A 23,337-nucleotide genomic window follows, 5' to 3' on the forward strand; every position below is an offset into this window, starting at 1 on the left:
TCTTAGTCAAAGATGCGCGTATATCCAGTCATGTTATAGCGATATATATTCATAGAATAGTGTGATGAATGTCACACATAGCCAATTGTGTGATATGGGAAGGAGTTGTCACTCTCAGGAGAAGTAATGAAAGGAATAGGATGTGGCCTGCTTAGTCTGCCACATGCTTGCGTGTGGTTCCTTGAATCAAGGAGTATTGTATAGGCATCTGTTCAGGTGCATCAAGTCTTTAGGCTGGCTGCCTTTCCTCTGAAGGGTCTTCTAGAGATATATACTGAAGTTTCAGTAGAAGTGGGTTGGATGTGTCTTTCATTGGGAGAATTGGAAAGAAAGAAATAAAGAAATTCCAGCGCATAGAGTAGATGACTGTAGTAGCATGGATTTCCTGCCTAATAATAGAATCAGTGAATTCTGAATGGCAAATGGCATGAAATTACATGTTTCTACTGATTTTGTGCACTAGATTTATTTCATTTAATGTGCATAAACTTGACCTTTCAAGGAAGTTAATGTATGAAATACGTTCTACATGTAAGGGGTAAGAGGCTAAAACTGCTGGTTTTTACAKGCAGTAGGTTAGTGGACTAGAGGACGGTTTGAGTTTTGTATAATCTGTTTGTAAGGATTTATAGTACATGCTAGAAATGAGTTTTAAGATTTCATGTGCAGCTTAATTAGCCTTCAAATGTATATACATTTTGATGTGATACTCAGGTGCACAGTAACATACTTCTTTTTCTACATATCTTCCTTATTTGGCATACAGAATGAACTGCTTATTTTACAAGCAGCTTCACATGCACACACATACACACACAGAGATGTTGTTGTTGTTGTTGTTGTTTTCAAACCTTTGGGTGGTTGGTTTATGCCTTACCTCCAGCCTGAATGAACTGCCTAGGCCTAGTGGCCATCTTTGTAATGGGAGAGTGATTGGCAAAACATCAGTGAAAAACCCTCTCAGGGTGCATTGTTATCCCCTTTTGCAGATGAGAACTATGATGCAGATTGCTACAAGACTTCTCATGGCTCRTAGAATAATGTGTGCAAAGCTCAGCTTTCACTGTTTTGTGGCTGCAGGTGCTCAGAATGTCTGTAAGTCAAATGACATTGTTTCAGGTTGAAGACACAGAAAATGAAGAACATACAAAAGTCACCTCTTCAGGAATAAATGGCTAGTATCATACAGAAAAACTGTGGTAGTTGAAGGGTTAGTGTCCTGTTAATCAATGCTTAGTGGGCTTGATTTTCAGGAATCACCTGCTACAGGCTCAAGATTGGTCCGTCCCAACAAGCAGGAGATCAAGCATAGGCAGCAGGAGGGCCTGCATGGATGAACAAGAAATGCCTGAATAAACTCAGATGTAAAAAGGAAGCATACARGAGGTGGAAGCAGGGACAGGTGACCTAGGAGGAATATAGAAGCACTGGCTAAGCGTGCAGGAATGGGATTAGGAAAGCCAAAAGCCATCTGGAGTCAAATATGTTGAGGGACTTGAAGGACAACAGGAGGGGCTTCTACAGATACATCAGCAGCAAATGAAAGGCTAGGGAAAATATGGATCCACTGCTGAAAGGGCAGAGGACCGGGTAACAAAGGACATGAAAAACGACAAGGTACTCAGTGCCTTTTCCTAAGTCTTTACGATAATTTCCTTCAGGAATCCCAGGCCTCTGAGACCAGTGGAAGAGTCTGGAGCAAGGAAGACGTACCCTCAGTAAAGGAGGATCAGGTCAGGGAACATTTAAATAAGCTTAACATGCACAAGTCTCTGGGACCTGATGGGGTGCACCCACAGGTGCTGAGGGAGCTGGCCAATGTCATTGTAACTCTACTCTCAATTATCTTTGAAAGGTCATGGCAGTTGGAGGAGGTTCATGAAGACTGGAGATGGCCCTCTATGGTGAGATGACTGGCTTGGTGGATGAGAGGAGAGCAGTGAATGTAGTTTAACTTAAGTAAGGCTTTTGATATTGTCTCTCATAAGTCTCATAGAAGAACTGATGAAGTATGGGCTAGATAAGTGGACGGTGAAGTGGATTGAAAACTGGCTAAAATGTTGGTTTTAAGTGGTTATAATTAGCAGCACAAAGTCCAGTTGGAGGCAGTCATGGATGGTGTACCCCAGGTTGTGTACCCCCAGTATCAACCCTAGGGGTTGATACTGGATCTAATCCTGTCTAACATCTTCATTAATGACCTGGATGATGGGACAGAGTGCTCCCTCAGGAAGTTTGCAGATGATATAAAATCAGGAGGAGTGGTTAATATGTCAGATGGTTTGTGCTGCCATGCAAAGAGACCTCAACAGGCTGGAGAAATGGGCAGAAAGGTATTTCATGAAGTTCAACAAAGTCCTGCACCTGGGAAGGAATAACCCCATGTGCCATTACATGCTGGGGGCCAACYTGTTGGAGAGCGACTTTGCAGAGAAGGCCCTGGGGGTCCTGGTGGACAATGAATTGACCATGAGCCAGTAATGCCCCCTTGCTGCAAAGAAGGCCATTGGTATCCTGGGCTCCTTGAAGAAGAACATTGCCAGCAGGTCGAGGGATATAATCCTTCCCCTCTACTCAGTGCTTGTGAGAGATATCTGGCGTGCTGGGTCCATTTCTGGGCTCCCCAGTACAAGAGAGACTGGAGCGAGATGCAGATTAAGGGTGCAGCCATTAATGAACTTTAATCATGCATGAGTTTCTCATGGAAGATCACTAAACAATTGGCACTGATCATAAAAAGCAAATCTGATTTGAGTGCAGTAAGGGAACCAGAGTGTTTTTTACAACTAAAAAGCTCATCAGGAAGAAAAGTAGAAAGACTATAATTGTTCTAACTATAAGTAGTTTCATTCACTTTCTGTGTTTATTTAGTTTTAATTGTAAACAAGAAGTTTTTAATGCATATTTTTCAGAACAGGCAATTTGTGTATATAAACAGAGTTATTGAGTCATTTTAGTTCAAAATAGCTATATAACACACATGCTTTTTATTCTATTTCATTGTTCAAACATCATCTTAATGAACTGTTTTTCTACCACTGGGATTAATGGTTAAATTTTCACAAAGTTTTTGTAGGAAACTTAGCTTGTGTATTTATACATTAGCAAACTCTTAATTGTTACACTACTATAAGTGTGTGCTTGTGTGTTTAACTGTCTATTAAAAGAAAAAAAAACTCAAAGGGAAAGAATGTTTTATTTGTATATTAGACAGATATAATACAGGAAAATAGATTTAAAAATATGGAACAGATTGTATAAAGGCTATAAGCAAGTGTCCTTTTAAATATTTGACTTTCCTTTAAATTCAGTGACAAGTTAATGCTAAATTTTACATGCAAACCTTAGAACTGATCTATTAAATGTGCTCTGTACAATATACAGATTCTGAGTTTATAATGCTTATTTGGGGGATAACGACATTTCTGTTACGTGTTACCCAGAATTACTGATAATATTGGTATGTTCTTGACCTTTTTGCTTTTGCTAGTGTTCACATATTTCTCTTGGTGTCTTCCATATTAAATATTTATTTACCTCAGTACGTTTCTGGAGGTTTGCAAATTATTAGCAGAAGATCATTCAGCAGAGAGAGATGGAAGAAACTTTCTTCTTTCTTKTTGTTGTTGTTGTTGTTGTTGTTGTTGTTGTTGTCATATGCTCAACTTCTGGATCCAAGTGCATCAACATACCCGTATTTCATTTCATATTGCCATGAAGCAGCACAAGCCGTTAAGGTGTACTCATGAGTTCAGCAGATTTTACAGTTATTATTCACTACCGTAGCTTTACAAAGCATCTTGAACTACATACTTTTTATCCACATAGCCTAATCACAAACATGATTTAAAAGGCTGAAGGTCTTTTGTTTTTGTTTTTAAATCAACATACTTGTTATTGTGAGAAATGCATTGGGTTAATATTCACGATAGGTGTGACTTGAGTTTTTCCTTTCTTGTCATGAAATTTTTTGAATCTTGTGTATGTATCTGTTTATAAATCTGTATAAAAAATCTGTGTATCTGTTTATATTAAAAATCCTGCTGTATTTTTACAGGCTATGAGAAGCCAGATGATGTTTCAGAGAAAACTTCTTTGGCTGATCAAGAGGAATTGAGAACTATATTCATCAATCAGCCCCAGTTAACCAAATTCTGCAATAATCATGTCAGGTATTAACTCCAATGTTAATAGGTATTTAACTGCAGAATGACTAGGACAGCAGAGCTGTTTCTTTTACAGACCTTACCTTGAGAATTTTTAAGAACAGAGTGGGGAAGGTCTGGGTGAGAAATTAGAGGGCATACTTCAGCCAGAAAAGCATCATTTTCACAGCTACACCATCAGCATGTCCCTAGATCCCGTAGAGTACAGATTTTTTCTTCAACTGTCAGTTCAGTTGAAGTTCCGTTCATCTTTGAATGTATTTCTGGCAGTACAGAGTACTTTGCTTGAGCATGGCATTGTTTATGCTTTAGGAAGTCTGCACCTTTTTCAGTTAACCAGCTACAGGGATGCTGTTGTTGCTTATGGAGCTATTCTTGAATTTCCAGTGTGGGCTTTAGGCCGTTGCTGAGTATTATATATTTTTTTTTCTACTGAGTTTTAAGTAATATACTAAATACTTATAAGTATGGTATATTTAGATCTGATAATGTCCTTCAGTTAAGCTATTAAAATTAAAAATAAGTGAATAGCAAAGATATCCCTGTTCTAGCTAGGTGTGTTTTATGAAGGTATCTTTGACATATGTAGACATTTTATAGACAGTAAGAATAAAGCCATTTTTCTATGAACTGGAGATACTTTATAATACTTTTTGTTTGTATACCCAACTGTTATCCTTACTGTCTTTTTCTTTGTTTTGCAGCTAAGCTTTTTACACAATATATTAATTCCTTCTTTGAATAGCCCATTTTATGCTACATTAAAGGAAATGTTATTAACTTAAAAAAGAGGTTAACATATTCTTATCAGTCTTCTGCCTGTCAGTTTTGGACATTGGTATTGTTTTAGGATGATAAATGCTAGCAGTCTGTTCTTAAACAAATGTAATGCTGACATAGAGCCAGGAGTCTGTTTTGTGTGCATGGTTTAGCTAAGATTATTGCAGTAAGGCTAAACTGTTTTCTGCTCTTCCAGCCTAGCAGAGCTACACTTAATATCAAATGTTTTATCAGTCAGAAGAAAAGTAAACTTTCATTTCAGTGAGGGGTACAGTTTTCCATATCTTAATAGCATTTTATAATTTTTAATTATTGCTTAAATGCACCATTTAAATTCAGTTGATCCTGTTGTTAGAGTTTTTAATCTTCAGGACACATTGAATCAGGCAAATTCATACCCACCTTTTTGTGGTCCAAAGTGGTGTCTGTAAAAATCTTTACTGTTTTAGGCAAAATGAATCTGGCAGCTAGATTAGGACTCAGTGAAGGCTCTGGTTTATTTGAAAGCTTGTATAACTGAGAGGGAAGGAATATATTTGAAGAGTTTCCAGTACTATAATAAGGGTTCATGTTTTTGTTTTTCTGTCTCAGCACTGCGAAGTACAACATAATCACATTCCTGCCAAGATTCCTTTATTCCCAGTTCAGAAGAGCTGCTAATGCATTTTTTCTTTTTATTGCATTACTTCAGGTAAGATCAACAATAAAATGCTAGTGTTTGAGACCTATTGAGGACATTTATGCAGCAGACAGTGATGCTGTCTTTCAGCAGAGATATTGAAGTTGGTATAGCTTTCTTTCTGAGCTAGTTAGCCTCACAGAATACTATATCATGTAAACATACCTTTAATAAATGCTTTTTTTTTTTTAATCCTTGGGGATACCTGTTTTACAGAAAAATCTGTGTAAGAATTCTGTTAAGAATAGCTGAAATGTCACTTGAAAAAAGACTGTTACAGGAAAATCCTGTTTAAAAATATCTGTTGTACACAGAAAAATGTTGCATGTAATTGCTGTTTCTCGTAATGGAGGGTACTGCCTAACAACCTGAACTTTCTGCACTTTAAGCCTGTTTTACTCATAGAAATAGTATGTTTTCAGGGGTAAGAGAATTGCTGCTGAGGAGAGGTGATTATTTGTAGACTGTAGCTGATAAGGATTGAACTTCAGCTGTGGGGTTTTTTTTTCCTGTTTTGTTTTCTTTTTTTAGAAACAAGGGGTTCCTGAACTACACTAGGTATTTCACATTTGGATGCTAGTTAGCTGCACTGATTGGGAAGAAAGCATACTGTCTGTCTTGTATCATCACTGTGGTTTCATTCAGTATGAGTTTGTAAAGGTCTTCTGTGAAATAACTATCCCTGACCCAGCTTACTGAGACTTTTTTGAAGTACATAACTTTTTTCAGATATACTGGAATATTTTAATTTTGCAGTAATTGGTTGATAAAGTTAAGGCAGACTGTGTTTTTTGTATAATATTTTACAAATGTTATAGCTGATGATGAAAAATTGAACTCTGGGAAGGGACAATGATAATTACCTTTGGCTAGTTCTGTATTCTAATAATATTTGATAGCAATTATGCAAAAAATGTGCTTTTAATGCATATTTTATAATGTGTTGATTTGTCTGTTGTGGGGATCATTGTGTTAGGAATTGATGTAAGAAAAAAAATATATACTAAAATAAAAGCACTGCCATGTGTACTTTTTTTCCCCTCGTTTCAGATGTTTCAGCARGTGAATGTTGATTCCTCTGTAGACATTCAAGTTTCTTTGCTTGGAAAGGATGAGTGCTTGGAAAAGTTTCTTAGGATGCATCTGCACAGAGTGCTTACACTTTTTTTTAATTTTGTAGAAAACRAGAAATCTTAAGTTCAGCATTTCATTAGCTTTGTCTGCCTGGAAACCTGTGGCTTCTAAAGAAGCAGCCTCTTGAACTTATCTGGCATCTCAAGGTTAATCCAATTGTGCAGCAGCATTTCTTTTGTTGCTTTCCTTAATCTGGTGCCACTGTGCAAGTCATTCCAGAAGATGCAGAATGTGAAGTTTCAGAAGCTGTCTGAGACTTGGCATGATTGGGTGAGAACTTAGCAGGTGGGTGTTTGCAGTGTTGTAGGAAGAAGGATRTGATGAAGGAATTGTGGACTTACACGCCATCTCTATCAGGCTGTCAGTGTGAGACCAGAGTGCTAGGAAAGGTAATGGAACTGCAGTATGGGGTGGTGCTCCTTTGCTTTCACGTCTTGCCTGGAAAACAGGGTGTAATTGAAATGGGGACACTTGGGCATACATGGAGAGAGGAAGGTAAGGTTAGAAGAGCTGGACAAGTACCTTGTCTCTTTGCCACGTAGCCAACACATAGGCGCTTGCCCCACATCAACTTATTTCTGTCTGGTTTCCACTTAAATTTCTTGAAAAGTGTTGTCTTTTGCCACCACTGCACTGTGCATTCAAAAGAAAATGTCTACAGTTATAATTAATATTGGTTGTTTTTCAAAACTTTTAATGATAAATTGAGGATATGTTCTAAACAGGTTGAGGCAACACTTATTAGTATACTCTGTTCTTCAGAGATCTCCTTTTAGTCATACTGGCTGCATTACCTACTATAAATCTGTTCAAGCAGCAATTCTCTCACTAATTAACATTGCCATTGAAAACTGTAGACAATATACAGATAATTATGGATGATGAGGCATCAATGTATATCATACAAGTAGCTGTCTCCTCCCTGTACCTGTACTTTCTTATCAAAAACATATTCCTTTTGATAATCTGGCAGAAAGTTGCTATTTGAGATTTGTCAATTAGCAACTAGTACAAAATATCTGTTATAAATTAAAACTGTGAGGAACTAAAAATGCCTTTGACTTGTATCTACTCTGATACAAATCTGTAAACTGAAAAAAAACCTGTATTTTATAAATACATATTTGATTTGAAACACTGAAAAAGAAGGTGAATTTTCTGCAAATACTAAAACCTCTGAAAGTAACTTCACTGAGTACTATTTAAAATGTAACTTTCTGTTAATTGTAGCAACTTCTTTTGATTCTAGCACAATGATCCTCACTTGGAAATAATCAACAGCCTGTGCAAGTTCTGCTTCTTGCAATAAAAATATATTTTTAGCTAGGAATACAAACAAAATTTTTCTCTCTCTTTTTCTTTTTAATAGCAAATTCCAGATGTATCACCAACAGGTCGTTACACAACATTGGTTCCTCTCTTATTTATTTTAGCTGTAGCTGCAGTCAAGGAGATAATAGAGGACATTGTAAGTATTTCATAGAAATATTTTGTAAATAACTTTCAAATTTTGATAGATTATATTGCAGAAATTTTGTTGAATAAATATGTGTGAAACCATTCTTGGCTTCTGGATGTTGTTGAAAGCTTCTAAAGCTACTTCTGAGGATGAAAATCTTTAGAATATGGTGTTATGCTTTGAAAGTGCTTACTCTATCTAGAAGTGATAACACCATGGTAAAACAGGGATTAATGTTTATTATATAAGGTAATTGTTTTTTAAGTAACTCATTGTAGTCAAACAGTGTCATTAATGAAGTATAAGCATATTGCAGGTAAAGTGTGATTTGGAACCAAAACTAGTAGGTTCTACTGACTCCAAAGAGCCCAGTCAAGTGCAGAGCATTGCCAATTTTCTCAGACAAGGGCTCTGATAAAAGAAGATTGGAATTTACTGAATTCATCCCAGGTGGAATCTCCTTTAAGTAACCTTTTCAAAAATTATCTGATTAGACAAGTTGTTTTTTTCTTCCTTCCTGAGCAGAGTCCTTTATTCCCACTAATAACACTTGTGAGCTGGATTTAACTTCAACCTCTGAATGCTATACTAAATTTTAACATTTTATAGATTTTTTTTTTTTAATTTCTAGTTTTTTAGTGTTTCTCATGCTATGATCATGCCAAACCAGTGTGTAAACAAGTCTCATATTTTACCCACAATACTTTACTCACTGGTGGAGCAAGTAGTAGTTTTCCCTAGCAATGAAAGGAGCTTCATTTTGGCAATGAGAATCTCCTCAGCATCTAAGGTGCAATCAGTGCTAGTATTTACGCTAAATCAGCAGCAGAGTGARCCTCTGTTCAGTTTGAAGCACGGAGAAGAGGCAAAACTTAGCAGTGCTAGACCATAGGATAAACCTGCTCAGGAAGAAATGAATTTCTTACTCCTAGGTATTTTGTTTAAACTAGTATTTTCTTAACCTTTTTGTAGCCAAAATGAGTTTGACTGTGCCTTGAAAATGCTGCTGTTTATAGCTGCATCAAAAGATTTTTATCAAAAGTTTTCTTAACAACTATGTGGAAGCTGAGAGATACCATTGCCTTTGTGGTTGTGGGCTGGGTTGTTTTTTTTTTTTTTTTTTTTTTTAAAACTCTTCCCCCTCCCCCCCCCCCGGAAGTCTGTAGGGCATTTGCATGGAAGTTAAGTCATATGTTCACTCAATAATCATTGCCTGATTTGTAATTTAAACCTAATGCCTGTTTGAAGAATGATTCCATGATTTTTTTTTTTTTTTTAAATCATATCCCAGTTGTGGTAGAGGGCAAGGTTATGATACATAAATAGTAATATGGTACATAAATACAGCACTTCTGTATCTAAAGGAACTTGTCTACATAGTGACTGCCCACATGGGAGGATATTTTAGTATTACACTGTTAACCTGGAACTGGAGGTGATTTTTCTTGATGATCATGACTATGCGAGTAATTTATAGTTCTGTTAAAATGTTTTTAAATCAGTTTACTGAATTCATGAGTGGGAGGGAGTAATAAATGTAATGTTTATCTTAAATGTGAAAGCTTTTTTGTGTTAACAGGCGTCATTAACCACTGTGCATTTTTAATTCAGAAAAGACATAAAGCTGATAATGCAGTGAACAAGAAACAAACTCAAGGTAGGAATTTTTTAAAAGCCTCTTAACTGCAGTTTGAAGAGGGTTGTTTTTGGTTTGGTTCTTTTTTTGCAAATGGTAGTAACATAAYTGAGATGCTGAGTTCACAGGTAATTGAGCTGGAAACTGCTCATGCAAATTACTTCAGAATTTGGAACCTAAACATTTTAAATGACAATTTGAAGTCATTTTGCAATCACAAAACAAAATACAATCTAAAAAAAATCTGTAAGGTTCCTAAGAAACTTTAGAATTAACTCACTTAACACAAGTGATACTGTAGCTGTTAACTGAGCTAATCACAACTCTGGATTCAGTGGGACCAAGTTATGATGAAAAGTCTGTGAATATGTAAGTTCACAAAACATATTTTTATTTAACCAGCAAATTTGAAATAATTCAGTTTTGGAACACTTTGGAATTGGAAGGAAAAGCCATAAAATTGAACTTTTTCTCCATGCTGCTGCAAAACTCTGGCTAAAGATGGATGGAAGCATTTGTGGGTTTGTGGGTAATGAAGGTGATACTAGCTAATATGTCCTATAATGATAAAGACACTTTGTCAGGCAGAAAGTCCAAGTTAAATTCCCACTTCACTGCTCTTGAACTTCTCATGTTAGCTGTTCTAAGGTAAGCTTTTCTTGATAGGGCTGGTGCTGTTATTTTAACAGAGAAGGACTGGGTTTCCCRTGATTTTGATGTTAACATATTTTATGCTTTTCACAGAAGAGAATCCTACAGCTAGATGTGGAATCTTGCTTATTTAATAGAAAGCAAAACATATACTTAAGTTTTTTAGGGAGGATTGCACTCATTGACTAAAGATATTATATAATCAGAATTGCCTAACACTGCTAGCCAATAGAAATTTTTATTATTTCAAACTCTACATTTTAAAGCCTACATAAATTGTACATGAATTGTAAGTTTACTATAAAATTTATGTAAAACAGCATGAACTTCAGCAACAAATGAGCTAGTAGCTCAATAAGAGATATGGAAGAGTAGGTAGGGGCACAAAACACCCGATTCTGATGAATATGTTGACTGAAAGCGCTGGAAATTTCCTAGTCTCTAGTTGCTTAGACCATAAAGCATCTCAGCATACTTTCTACGTTGGACATTTCTGGTAGATGTTTTAGGTAGAGATAGGAGAGATGTTTAGGAATATTATCCAGAGAACAGAACTGGAGAAACAGATAATCTCATATCTGTACATAAAAACAAAGACAAGCTTAATGTAGATGTCAAATTCTTTCATCAAGCATTCCTAGCTTTTGAGATTGTGAACAACTATAATTAACAGTGAATCTTCAAGTACCTTTTCAAACTTTCATCCGGAGCGTACAAAGTTTTAAATAAATAGAAACCTGTTGTTTTACTGTCTTTCCAGCCTCCTCTCCTTGGTTACCTCTCAAGAGGTTCTTTGGTGACTATTCCTAAAATTCTGGGTGTACAAAAAGCATTTTTGGGTTGAAATGGTAATGAGGATACACAAAATATTGCTGACACTGAAAAAGAAGGGGGTTTTTTTTATGCTAATGGTGGTTCATATGATCACAACACTGACCTTAGTGTACTGCTGTCAAAGCAGTTATTTAGAGTTAATCAGTATGGTACTCTATCTTTTTTTATATCTATTCAGCAGTTCTGTAGCTCTGAAAAGTAGCCATATGTTTAATGTATTATATATCCAGCCCCACTTTTGGTTATCTTTTAAATATGTAAAATCGTTAATGAAATGGCATATGCATGCAGRGATCTGTATCTGGGTTTCCATTCCTTTGCCTGTTCTTAAATGACCATCATTTAATTCAAGATACAGTTAACCTTAAGTAATTAACTTTCTGAACTTCTGTTACTATAAATACCTTTTGCAGAAGATTTTGATTTACTAAGCTGCATTAGGGATGATTTGGTTACTCCAGGCTAAATAGCTAGACACCAAGACACAGTCACTCACTCTGGTACAGTGAAGCATGCATTCCTGCAGTGTGGTGAAGAAAACTTCTGTCAGGGAGATGGACCATGCCTATCCACAACCTTGCTTTTGAAATCTAGTTGTTAGAGATATAGCTGAAAAAATGGGGGATATGGATTTGAAAGCCAGGCTTCTAAGGCTATGACTTTTTATGGGCGAGTTCTCTAACAGTTATATAAAAGGCGAATTGCAACACCACTTCTTTTTTTCTTTTAAGAAAACAGATTTGATTGAATGCCAGTGTATGTTAATTGTGCTAACAAGCTTATTGGATCAAGCTAAGGGTAGAGTACTCCTGCGATTCCAGGTCTCACAATACATTCCCATGACTCATGTGTTTGTGAGTTCATTTTAACTAGCTACACTAGACAAACCCAGCAAAAAAACCCAACAGTTTCCTACCATTTAGTGGGTTAAACTGTCTCATCAAAGAGTCTAACCAGCACCGGTGCCAGCACACATTAAGCTATGAGAGCATGCACCTTTGCATGGGGTGGGGGCAGAACAGGAACTCCCCTTGGCAGTGGCAATGCAAAGCTGCACTTCTGGCTGCACTTTTTAAGAAGCTCCTGGACACCTCTGGCAGCTTATTTACATTTTGGACCCACAAAACTCCACTGTCATAGTTATGCTGTTAAGGGAATGGAAACAAGTAGTTGGTGGCAGTTATCGAGTCTCTTGAGTTACTTGGGACAATATTGCTACCAGTCCTCACACTGTGGATCCATAATTTTCCCAGTGAAAGGGAATGGTTTGTCAAAATAGATTTTGTATGTTGATAGACTGATTGGTGAGACAGTCATGAAAATATCTTGCTTACTGTCTGAAAGGGAGGCTGCTCCGTTTACTGTTCCTAAGCATATCGGCACTAATACATTTGGGAGAAAGGGCTGAGATATTTTTTAACCTTTTCCTAAAGAATTGTTAACCACATTAATTGCTGGTTCAGAGAAATCCTTGAGGTATGCAAGAAGTGGGGTCAATCCAGGCAGAATCGCAAGGGCGATTTCCATATAAAGGCGATATGTATTCTCAGACTTTGATCCACTTCTGTGAAATAAGCACATGCTTTCATAATAATTGGATTCTGATTAGGTACTTGGATAAGCATCCTGACAGTTTGAAAGCTGGGAGCCACAGTGAAGGAGAGCAATCTCCTGAAGCTATCTGAATATTGATAAATGTCAGTACATTTGCTTTTCATTTTATTTTTCACATCAATCCTCAATACCTTTGTAAGTGGTGTTAATAAAGATTTCATATTTATCATTCTCCAAGAACATAATCCTGGCAATTAACTGGCAAACAGGACTTTGTTTTTTGTATTGTAGTAGCTGTACTTAAAACTAGGGTAGTGGAGTATACCTGCAAATATTCATTACAATGTCAGGGAAATCCTATACTAAATCTTATACTGAATGGCACGGGTTGATTTGGGGGACTGATGATATGCTTATGGAGGTGATGTCTCCAGATGACTGAATTTATCCTGAAGTTCCATGGCATGCCAATAAAAGTAAGAACACCTGAATCCTAAGCCTACTGGTAACTTTGTAGAAACCTTTTTTAGGACATGATCCTCTTGTCAGTATTTAACTGAGCAAATGTATATTCTTGAATTGATTTCCCTCCCCCCCCCCCCAATAATTTCCTAACTTTTTTTTTTTACTTTGGAACTTTTTATTCTGATTACTAATTTTTTTTAGAAGACATCTCTCCTGATATGATACAATGCACATCAGATTTAATTGATACTCATATCTTGTAAAATGTCATGATTCACTTTTGTAATAAGTTTCTACAGTACAAAAACTGTCATACAAAATACATATTATATAATTGAGGTGCTTTACCAGAATTTATGGAAACACGGCATGCTGTAAAGTGCTGTGTGAATGTGCTATGTCAGTACAGCTTTTATTAATGACTTTAACATATACCTGTATGTTATTTATTTGTACAACTGGAGAATTTTCCTTTCTTTTTTTTTTTTCAGTACTACGGAATGGTGCATGGGAGATTGTCCACTGGGAAAAGGTGTGTGTTTTCTGGGGATTTTTAGAGCATAATACAATTTTCATATTTGCTTTATTTCTCCAAATAATCATCATTAGTAAGAATGAACTGGTATCATGGGAATTGCATAATTTGTTGTATTTTATTTTTCATGTTTGTTAATAATTGTCTCTTAAATACTTGTCTCTTAAAATGTACTTTTAAGTCAAGTCAGTTCTGGTGGCATGAGTGAGGCAAAACTGCCATTAAATGGTGGGTTTTAAGTTCAGTGAAAAATCACCTGAATAATATGATTGACTTAAGGTTATTCACATATGGCAAGATTTTGCTGTTACTTAGAACTATTTGTAGTAGTAAGCAAGAAACTTCTTTCTGGGAAGTAGTTACTTTGTGTATTTGCAGATTTGTTTGGCTTAAAGCATGAGAACTTTAAAGACTGTTAACATTTATACCTAGAAAGTTGATTTATACAGTCCATCTAGTCCCTTAGTTTTTTTGGTTTCCATACCTGAAAGCTTGAATAAAATTTGTCCCACAATGATTTGGAGGCAAGATTCAATGGAATTAGGTTTATAAGTTTGGGAAAACCAAAATGAGGACTATAGTGTGAAGCAACAGAACTGTGATCTTAGGGAGATGAGTTTCTTCTTTAACTCAGCTTCACTCTACCAGTAAAATATTTATTCCAATAACTAGCAAAAGTAAAGAAATGTGTAGGACAGGTTAAAGGATAAGTTTCTGAAGAACTGCAGTGACCTTTGAGTACTAATGCCTATAGGCTGCTTTAAAAGTGTTTAAGTTTCTATCAGTCTTTTTAGCAAATTCAGCGATTTGAATATTTACTCTGCTTAAAACAAAGGGATAGTGTAATTTGTTTGAGACCATTAACCAATTCCCAGTTTTCTTTCAGGTAGATGTTGGAGATATAGTTATAATAAAAGGCAAAGAGTATATACCTGCTGACACTGTACTGCTCTCATCAAGGTAGAGATGCCCACTGATGCTTATAGTGTAGAGGCTGGTTTCTCTACCCTGCATTTATTTATTTATTTATTTATTTTGTGATTGCTCCAAGGAAATAAGGTATAAACAAAAATGCTGCTTCTCTCAAGTGTATTTTTTTGTTAATTTGGGCACTTATAATTTCAGGCAATGTTTTGTAAATTGTGTCAATTACAATTTTAAAGTTATACTGGCGTTTTGTTTACTCCTAAGAAAAACTTAGTATGTTACTTTGGTGTTGGATATAATAAAAAAGTCTGAATCTCTGCCTAAACATTGGATCTCAGCTGCTATATTTAACCAGGTTGGCTTTTTGATAGGTACATAACAAATTGAATCTTTAAAACAAATCAAAATGTGATATATTACAGGCAACAGAAATGAATTTTAACAGATATAGTCGCCAGTTTTGATAGTTGAATCAGGAAAAAAATGTTAATGTAAGATATAAACCATCAAATTAGCAGTGTCTTTATGAACTGAACATTCAATTTACTCTGTAACATATACTTTGAATAATTTCATATACTGAAAGCAAGACTTAATTTATATAATCTAATGCTGTGACTCTCTTACATGGACAATCAGAGGTTGTTTATCATCATTTCCTTGGACAGTTTTATTTAAGAAATCCACATCTTCTTATGTGGAAGATGCACATTTTTCAACATCTATTTGATCAGGTCAATAGACAGAGTTGTCTAAGATTTTTTTACTTAGGATTATTTTAAAAAGATCAGTTGTATTTCACTTTATTGTTAGATATTTTACTTTGAAATTACATACATCTGTTTTGTGATAAAAGTGGAAACATTACTGAAATGCATATAATTATGGATTAGGTATAAACATTCTATGGTCCCATTGACATTAATGAATCTGCTAATACATACAATTAATAAGGTTAGGATCTTATGTGTGTCTGTGACAGATTCTGGTGAACACTAGTACATGATTTATTCCATCTTCCATTATAGCTCAAAATTTAGTGTAGTTATTTCTACAGTATTTCTAACAAGTTGTTATCAAGTTTAAAATAGTTGCCGGCTAATTCTGTAAATTCTCCCATGGTCTTTATTTGTTCAATGCTAATGTTTATCATAACTTCGGATGTTTTCTCATTAGGTATCTTCTATAAACCTTTTACTTCTCTGCTCTGAGAAGCATTTTTAATTTCTATTGGTGCTTCTCCACCAATATCTTCGTGGACAATACACCAGGTGGCAAGAACACTTGTTCTGTTGGCCTGATAATAGCTTCTTGCATGCCAACCATCATGAGCTAACCCTCATGTCTTGTATTAATTAGTGTAGGCTAACCAGTTTACATCATCTCAGAACAGTTTCATTATACTCCTCCTAAAAAAACTCCTGAAGTTAGAGAGCCTAGTCTTTACCTAGATTTCTTCACTGTTATGCCCTTTTTGATTTGGGAGGACACTTGTGTTACAGTGTTCTCCTGTCGTATTTGTATACGCTCAAAAATAGAAACTGCTTGTAAAGCCTGCTTTCTGCGCCTCCTCCCTCGGCTCCCCTCCCCCAATAATCAAACACTGTATCTTGGTATTTTGCAATAAGATTTAGCTGCTACTGGACTTGTCAGGACTGTTTTCTTCTTTGTTTCAGCTCACTTTTTTATTTCCCCTTTGTCAGAACATTGTGTCCCAACGATGATTATCATTCACCTTGAATTCTCCTGTCAGACTTTCTTCTAGGATCCAGCTTGCCAAGATGACTCATTGATTCCTGATTGCTTCTCTGGGCCCAGTTCTGAAATTCTTACAGCTAAAACTTCTTCCTCAGCGGTATTACTGAAGACCTGTTGTAACCTTTCTTCCAGGAGAGAACCTTCTGCTTCTGCATCACCTCTATCTGCTTACTAACATGTACTCTCCTTCTCAAAGTCTCATCTTCATATGGTCACATATTCACCAAGAAGACCATGTCATCAGTTCTGGTTTCTAGGTGTTTATTGATGGCCAATTACATTTTAGGCTTCAACAGTAATGAGAGTCTGTCGGCCTGATTTTTTTTTTTCTAACTGATATAATCTGGTTCTTTTTGCCAGCAATAGAAGTTTCTGGGGAATAAGGGGATCTTAATTATTTTAGGAAACTAATCTCTTGCGGTGGAAGGACTCAGACCTCCAAGGCTTAATTCGTTTTGTTCTTTCCAGTTCAGTGTAAACTGAAACTTACAGAATTGAAACTGAAGATCCAAAATCATTTTCAGCATGTCTACCTCTAAGAGTTCTTGTCACCTAACTTTTCAGGAAAGTTCATGGAAAATCTTTTGTTGTTGTGATTTTTTTTCGCTTCTTTTTTAATGTGTGCAGTGGCTAGAAAAATTTTCAGTTGAGAAATAAGCRTGATAATGTTTTATTCTTAGTGTTCAATATCAATGTTTTCTGCAGCTTAGAATTGGTGCTGTAAAGTCAAACAATTCATTTGAGTAAAAATGAGAATATTTTAGCTCTTTTCTTTCTGACCTGATTAAAATAGATTTTGAAAAAATTGTCCTCAAACATTTTAATTAACAATGTATTGTTTGTATAATAATTTCAAACTCTGTCTTTTTGTCTTTGTCCATTTGTTTTATTTTTTCCCGTCACTTATTTTTCTGTTCTAATCATTTTTAAACTGGGATGTGTAGGTGGCAGTAGGGGAAGTAGTGAAAGTGACCAATGGGGAACATCTCCCAGCTGATCTCATCAGTCTGTCGTCAAGGTTAGAATAAACTAGTTGCACAGGACATGTGTACGTGGGTCCTCATATACCAAGTACAAAAAACATTGCTGCTTTCATAATCTTTGCTTGCTGTTCATCTTCCTTAAACAAAACCCACACCTTTTATAAAATTAGAAAAGGTTCAGTTGATAAATACATAGATCATTACAGTGTAAATGCATGATAACACTCCAAGAAATGAAAACTTGTTTCAGTCCCTCTTTCTCTTTTTACGTTGTTGCCATTGAATTTTATCAGACAAGTTCTCATTAAACACACAGTAAAGCACTAGGATAACCATATATTTAATTCCTTAAAGCAAATTAAGAGGAATATATATGTTCATAACAAATTATTTTCAGTAAAGAATATAGCATAATGTTGATAGGAGTGGTAGAGGACCCTCTGCACAAACTTGGATGTTGCACAGTCTCTGCTGCATGCAATGGCAAAAGCAGCGCTGTTCTTGTGTATGGTGACAGAATGCATGTTACTTAGACATGTCAGCTTTATGCTATTGTCTGCATTGTTACTGCACTTTGTTTTTTCCCTAACAAATCAATGGGCCTGCCTTGATCTAAATGTAATTTATTTATTTTGGAGGTCACTGCTATCTGCTAAAGTAATTATAATTAAGCATGTGTCTCACTTGAAATGTCTTTGCTGCCTTAGTCTTTAATCTTTCTTAAAAGTGCTTCACAAAAGTAGTTTGTTTTTTTTAGTTAACTAATAAAAAATACTAGAATTGGAATAATGTTGTATATAGGTGACTTCATCCAAACAATCTAAACAGCAACTATTTACATTTTTAGAAAAGTTTGCCAAGGAGAAAATACTAGCCTGAAAGGAATTTGTGATAATGATCTATCACATTTTAATGCCTGTGCTTTACAAAAATATATTAGAATAACCTACACAGTTTTAACTTTATCCTGCAAATATTCTAAGTCGTTTATTAACAGCCACTATTGCATTAAGATAACAACAAAAAAAAAATCCTTTAATATTGGATTTTCATGCTAGAAAAGAAGGAAAATATTAGAATTTTTAAAGCACCATATAGAGTAAATATTTCTTCTTTTAGTTCTTACAGGTTTTTTTCAGGACTCTTCTGCTTCTTTATGGGATCAAAACTTGTTTCTACTATAGATATAAGTATTAGATGCTCTGTCCTTATGTCCAGAAAATGGCAGCTGAGTGGAATAGTTCAGAAATCCTGACCTGTTAGATCTATTCTTGTTTACCATCCACTTGCAGACAAGTCATTTGGTCTTTCTGTATCTCCATTTTCCTAATATCTCTATAAAGGGTATAATACAAGAAATATAAGAATATTTTACAAAATACAAAATTGCTGCTAAATGTTATACATCAATAAATAGTGTTGAAAAAATTAAATGGAAAGGATAAGCCACTTATCAGTATATGTCAAAAGAATAAACTATTCGTGCAGTAGTGTTATGCATAAACTTAAAAATCTTAATTTATTTTTAAAAAGCTTCTTAAAAATAGCATTAAAAGAACAGATATTTTGAAACCTATATTATGGTATCCATAATATAATTGTTGGGTTTTTTTTGTAATAAAACCCTTTACAAGAAAACTTTCATATCTAAACTACTGCTGAAAGTACATTTGTTCCTACATGTAAATCTCATACAAAAACTTAGAAAACTTTGACTATATGCAAGATTTTTAGCAGTGTTTGATCTAAGAAGACAAGTTTTGGCAAACTGCTTTCTGGAAATGTAAAGTACTGTTGGTAATTTTACAGATTTGTCTATAAAGTATTCTAATTCTGAAGATTTGATAAGAAAAAACAAACTGAATGCATAAGTATGTATTAGAAGAGTACAAGAAGTTTGTGCATTTTGGCAGTATAACTTAAAATTAAGGAAAATTTTTTTTTTATAGTGAACCACAAGCTATGTGCTACATTGAAACATCAAACTTAGACGGTGAAACAAATTTAAAAATTCGACAGGTAGGAATTTCATTTTTGAGTATACTGCTAAAATTATTTTTAGTCTATCACTGCTTATTTAAAATGCATGTATATAGCTTGCTAAGAAAAGTATGGAAACATGTTAGGAAATTAACAGGAATTTTAGAAAACTGTGACATATTAAGAATTTGAATAAAAAACTGTGGATTATTGGTATCTTAGAGTTGTTATGTTTTCAGTATATATTCAAGCAAAAGGAACAGATACTGGCTCCTAAGGCATGCCTTGCACTTTGTTTTTCTTTGATAGAATAGGGGAAGAGGTTTGTAGTTTGGGTATTGACTTTGGTTTTAGAGGAGAGAAGCTGCAGAAAGAATCTGATAGTGCCAGAAGTGCCCTTGAGGGACAGGCAGAGAAGGTGCAGATGACAGCTTTTAACTGAATATGCTGTCTGTATGCAGGGGAACACTTGCTGAGTTATGTGATTGAGCGTTGGGGATTATGACCCTGCTTCCATCAAGATATTTCAAGATATCAAGGTGACTTTTCACTGTCTGTAGTGGCCAGCAACGTGATGGCAGGATGTAGTTGTCCCATTCAGCTCCAGTGAAGATGGAAGTTCTTGCTTTAGATATTGGTTTGCTGGGCTTGCATTATCAAAGTTAAAATACAATATGTATTTAAATATTGGAGAGTGGTTTGTAATGTCATGCCAAACAAATTTTGTTTACAGGGTTTGCCACTGACATCAGATATAAAGGACATTGAAAGCTTGATGAGACTTTCAGGCAGAATTGAATGTGAGAGCCCAAATCGACATCTCTATGACTTTGTTGGAAACATCAGACTGGATGGGCATGGGTATGTAAATCTGAGGAAAAAGATCTCAATAGAATCCTATGTATGTTGTTAAACTACTCAAACTAAAATATGAATACTAAAGTCTTTATGCTTTTAAGACTAGAAAGGTAAAATCTAACTTCTTATGCCTACAACTTGACTTCGTATACTAGATGACCTTCAGAAACCAATAGCTATTATTAATACAAGGGAGTAGTTATCAAATTCTAGTAGTGTTTTCGGATTTGTAGCTAGTAACTCACTTTTTCTGCATCTCATTCTTTGTCTGTTAAGTCTCTATTGTAGAAGCTGAATATAAAAAGTTTCTGGGGTGTTTTTAAGTCTGGAGTGGAAGCAAGTCCACTACTGTATACCTCAAATTCTTCTAATTTGATATAAGAATGTTGAGTTCAGTTGTACTCAAGCTACATCTAAAATACATTTAATACCTTAATTTCCTGGAAATATATTTCTGTAAAAATAGATAACTTAAGTGCAATTATAATATTCATGCTTTTAAAACTGTTTTTAAAATTCTTAAAATACTTAAGAGTTTACCTGACACTGATACTCAGAGTCTTCTGTGGGGTCAAACCTAATGTGGTGTATTAGAAGTATAAAATTCATTACTATATCCAGAATTGTTGAATTCTTCATTCCCAAAGACTGACTTTTTACAGGATTTTTTGAATTTGGTAGGCATTTATTTCTCCATATAGAATATTACTCATGTTTGTGTTTCTAGACTGAGATATAKATAGATAGATAGATATAAAACTAATTAAAACATACCTTTTTTATATTCCATTTTTTATTTACTGATTTCTTACAGATGCATTCCGGGAGTTTTCAGTCGCAAGAGTGTGGATCTATTATAATTCCACTGTACTTGTTCAGAAGAGAAAAACACTTACCTGTAATTCTTCTCTGAAGGTAATAGTTATAATAGATCCACACATCCATCCTTCTTCCCTGTCTAGGGGGAAAAACATACTTTAAATTAAAACATATTTTTAATTGAGTTATTTAATATTAAAATTTGGTTAAAAAGGAACATCAAGTGTGCTACTGGCTATTATGCCTCACGAATGTGTAGGAGCACGCCATCTGCTGGTCAAGCAATTTACCATTTGAGAAATTCAGCTATGAAATACTTAGAATATAGTTCTTGTGCAGTAGGATAGTTCCAAAAGTGTGGCTCTAATATAATATTTACCTTCAGTGAAAAAGAATTGCAGGTGAGTAACTCTTTTTGGATCCTGACCTTATTTCCAACCTGAGAAATCAGGGATGAGTTCTCTTTTTGCACATATTAGAGGCAGTGTAAATTCATCTAACTAATATTTATCCAGATATTTAAGACCTTCCTTCCAGCAGTTATGATTTCCACTTTATCCACTATCATCTTAACATTTTTGCAAGAGCAACAGCAGAATAATGAAAATGTTTCTTCCTCTTCTTTTTTCTTTCATTTTAAATAACTGATTGGAATGCCAGACTACTATGGTTCATAAATGTTGTATCCTGACAGGCTTTTTCTGTCTCCTTCTTTTTCCCTTCATGGGAGAGCAAATGAAAGAAACAAAGGTTCTCTTCACTCTTTTGGGTACTCAGTATTCAAGAAATAGAACTCCAGTACAGTTATTTTGCCTGTTAGCTATATCCATGAACTAGAAGAGCCCCAAAAAAGTTTTCACCCTTTCCTCAACTTCTGAGGGTGTTAACTCCTCTCTGCAAGGTGTGCAGCTCTTTCAGTGCTGCACAATGCTCATGAACATATAGAAGCATGTCACTTGGTTTTTGCACAATGAAGACAATTAGCTAGAGAAAGGAGAGAAGTGTCTCAGTAAATTTGAAATAATTGTTAGAAAAGAGGCCCAGAGGAAAAAGGGGTGAGCAAATTAAAAACAAGGTTAGATACTGGCTATCCAGACCTAAAATAAACATTTTCCTGAAGGCTTTCTTTGACAAACGTTTTGGATAAGAGTGAAGTATGCTAGATAAGACAAACACTTTGATTTGTAAGCTTTCAAAGGTGTCTCAGAAATTAAGAGCTCTTAATATAGCAGTGACAGCCCTAGCAGGAAAGTATGCTGAAAGGGTTGGACCTTTCCTTAACCATAATAGGCAGAGTTTATATAATAAGTGAAGAAGTGAAAGCTTCTTAAACAGTTCTTGCAGCCTTGGTGGGAAAGGTTTGCTTCACTAGAACCACAGATGCTTTGTGTAATGATTTTAAGATGCCTTAATTCCAGGGAAGTGAAGAATTCAAGGTGATATGATATGAAATGAAAGAATATACATTCTTTCATGTTTGTTTTTGGTTAGTGAATTTATCATCCCCATGAGGCTGTTAGGGAGGTCTCTAGCTTTTAAATGTTCAGCTAGGCTGCAGTTTAAGTCAAAAGATGCCAGACAATGAAAATTATTAAAATAAAATCTTTTTATGGATAAGTTTCCTGTGCATTTCTGTCAAGTGAGAAATTCAATTAAATAGTGGCTACTAATACATACAAAACAAATGGCTTTAGGAAGAGTTGCAAGCAATAAAGACAAAGTTTATTCTTTCCTATTTGGAATAAAAAGCTTTTAGTATTTTCAGAATTAAACGCTGGGGTAGATGTGAAAATTACTTTCCAGTGTAAACAATAAAACTGCAGAAACAGTCTGTAGAAACAGATGAAAGACACAGGACATACCACTCCTTAATAAGTTCCAGCTGAAAACTGAATTACACTGTCTGGACATAAAGGATCATCACATCTTCACTTTCAGCCTCATGTAGAGAAACAGCATCATCTTGAGAGAGATTTAGCACTTCTAAAACAGCAGTTCAAATATGTAGTTGTGTGTGAGTTTTGGACCCCTCTCTCCTCCCCCCTCTCTCCTCCCCCCTCTCTCCTCCCCCCTCTCTCCTCCCCCCTCTCTCCTCCCCCCTCTCTCCTCCCCCCTCTCT

The 23,337-nt window shown here is 35.3% G+C and overlaps 1 protein-coding gene across 1 annotated transcript in view; it reads left to right on the forward strand.

Annotated features, from left to right (window-relative positions):
* The first annotated feature begins 1,875 nt into the window (after positions 1–1,875).
* The window catches only part of ATP8A1 (ATPase phospholipid transporting 8A1), a 113,997-nt gene continuing 92,535 nt past the window's right edge, over positions 1,876–23,337 (forward strand). Inside the window, exons 1-9 of the mRNA XM_026077534.1 lie at positions 1,876–1,904; positions 4,058–4,172; positions 5,538–5,637; positions 8,129–8,227; positions 9,830–9,875; positions 13,850–13,890; positions 17,523–17,596; positions 19,511–19,580; positions 20,275–20,402. Of these exons, the coding sequence (XP_025933319.1) occupies positions 1,892–1,904; positions 4,058–4,172; positions 5,538–5,637; positions 8,129–8,227; positions 9,830–9,875; positions 13,850–13,890; positions 17,523–17,596; positions 19,511–19,580; positions 20,275–20,402 (686 nt within the window). The 5' untranslated portion in view covers positions 1,876–1,891. The remainder of the gene's footprint in view (positions 1,905–4,057; positions 4,173–5,537; positions 5,638–8,128; positions 8,228–9,829; positions 9,876–13,849; positions 13,891–17,522; positions 17,597–19,510; positions 19,581–20,274; positions 20,403–23,337) is intronic.

Source organism: Apteryx rowi, unplaced genomic scaffold (assembly GCF_003343035.1).
Source record: "Apteryx rowi isolate R43461 unplaced genomic scaffold, aptRow1 scaffold_457, whole genome shotgun sequence".
Taxonomy (NCBI): Eukaryota; Metazoa; Chordata; class Aves; order Apterygiformes; family Apterygidae; genus Apteryx; species Apteryx rowi.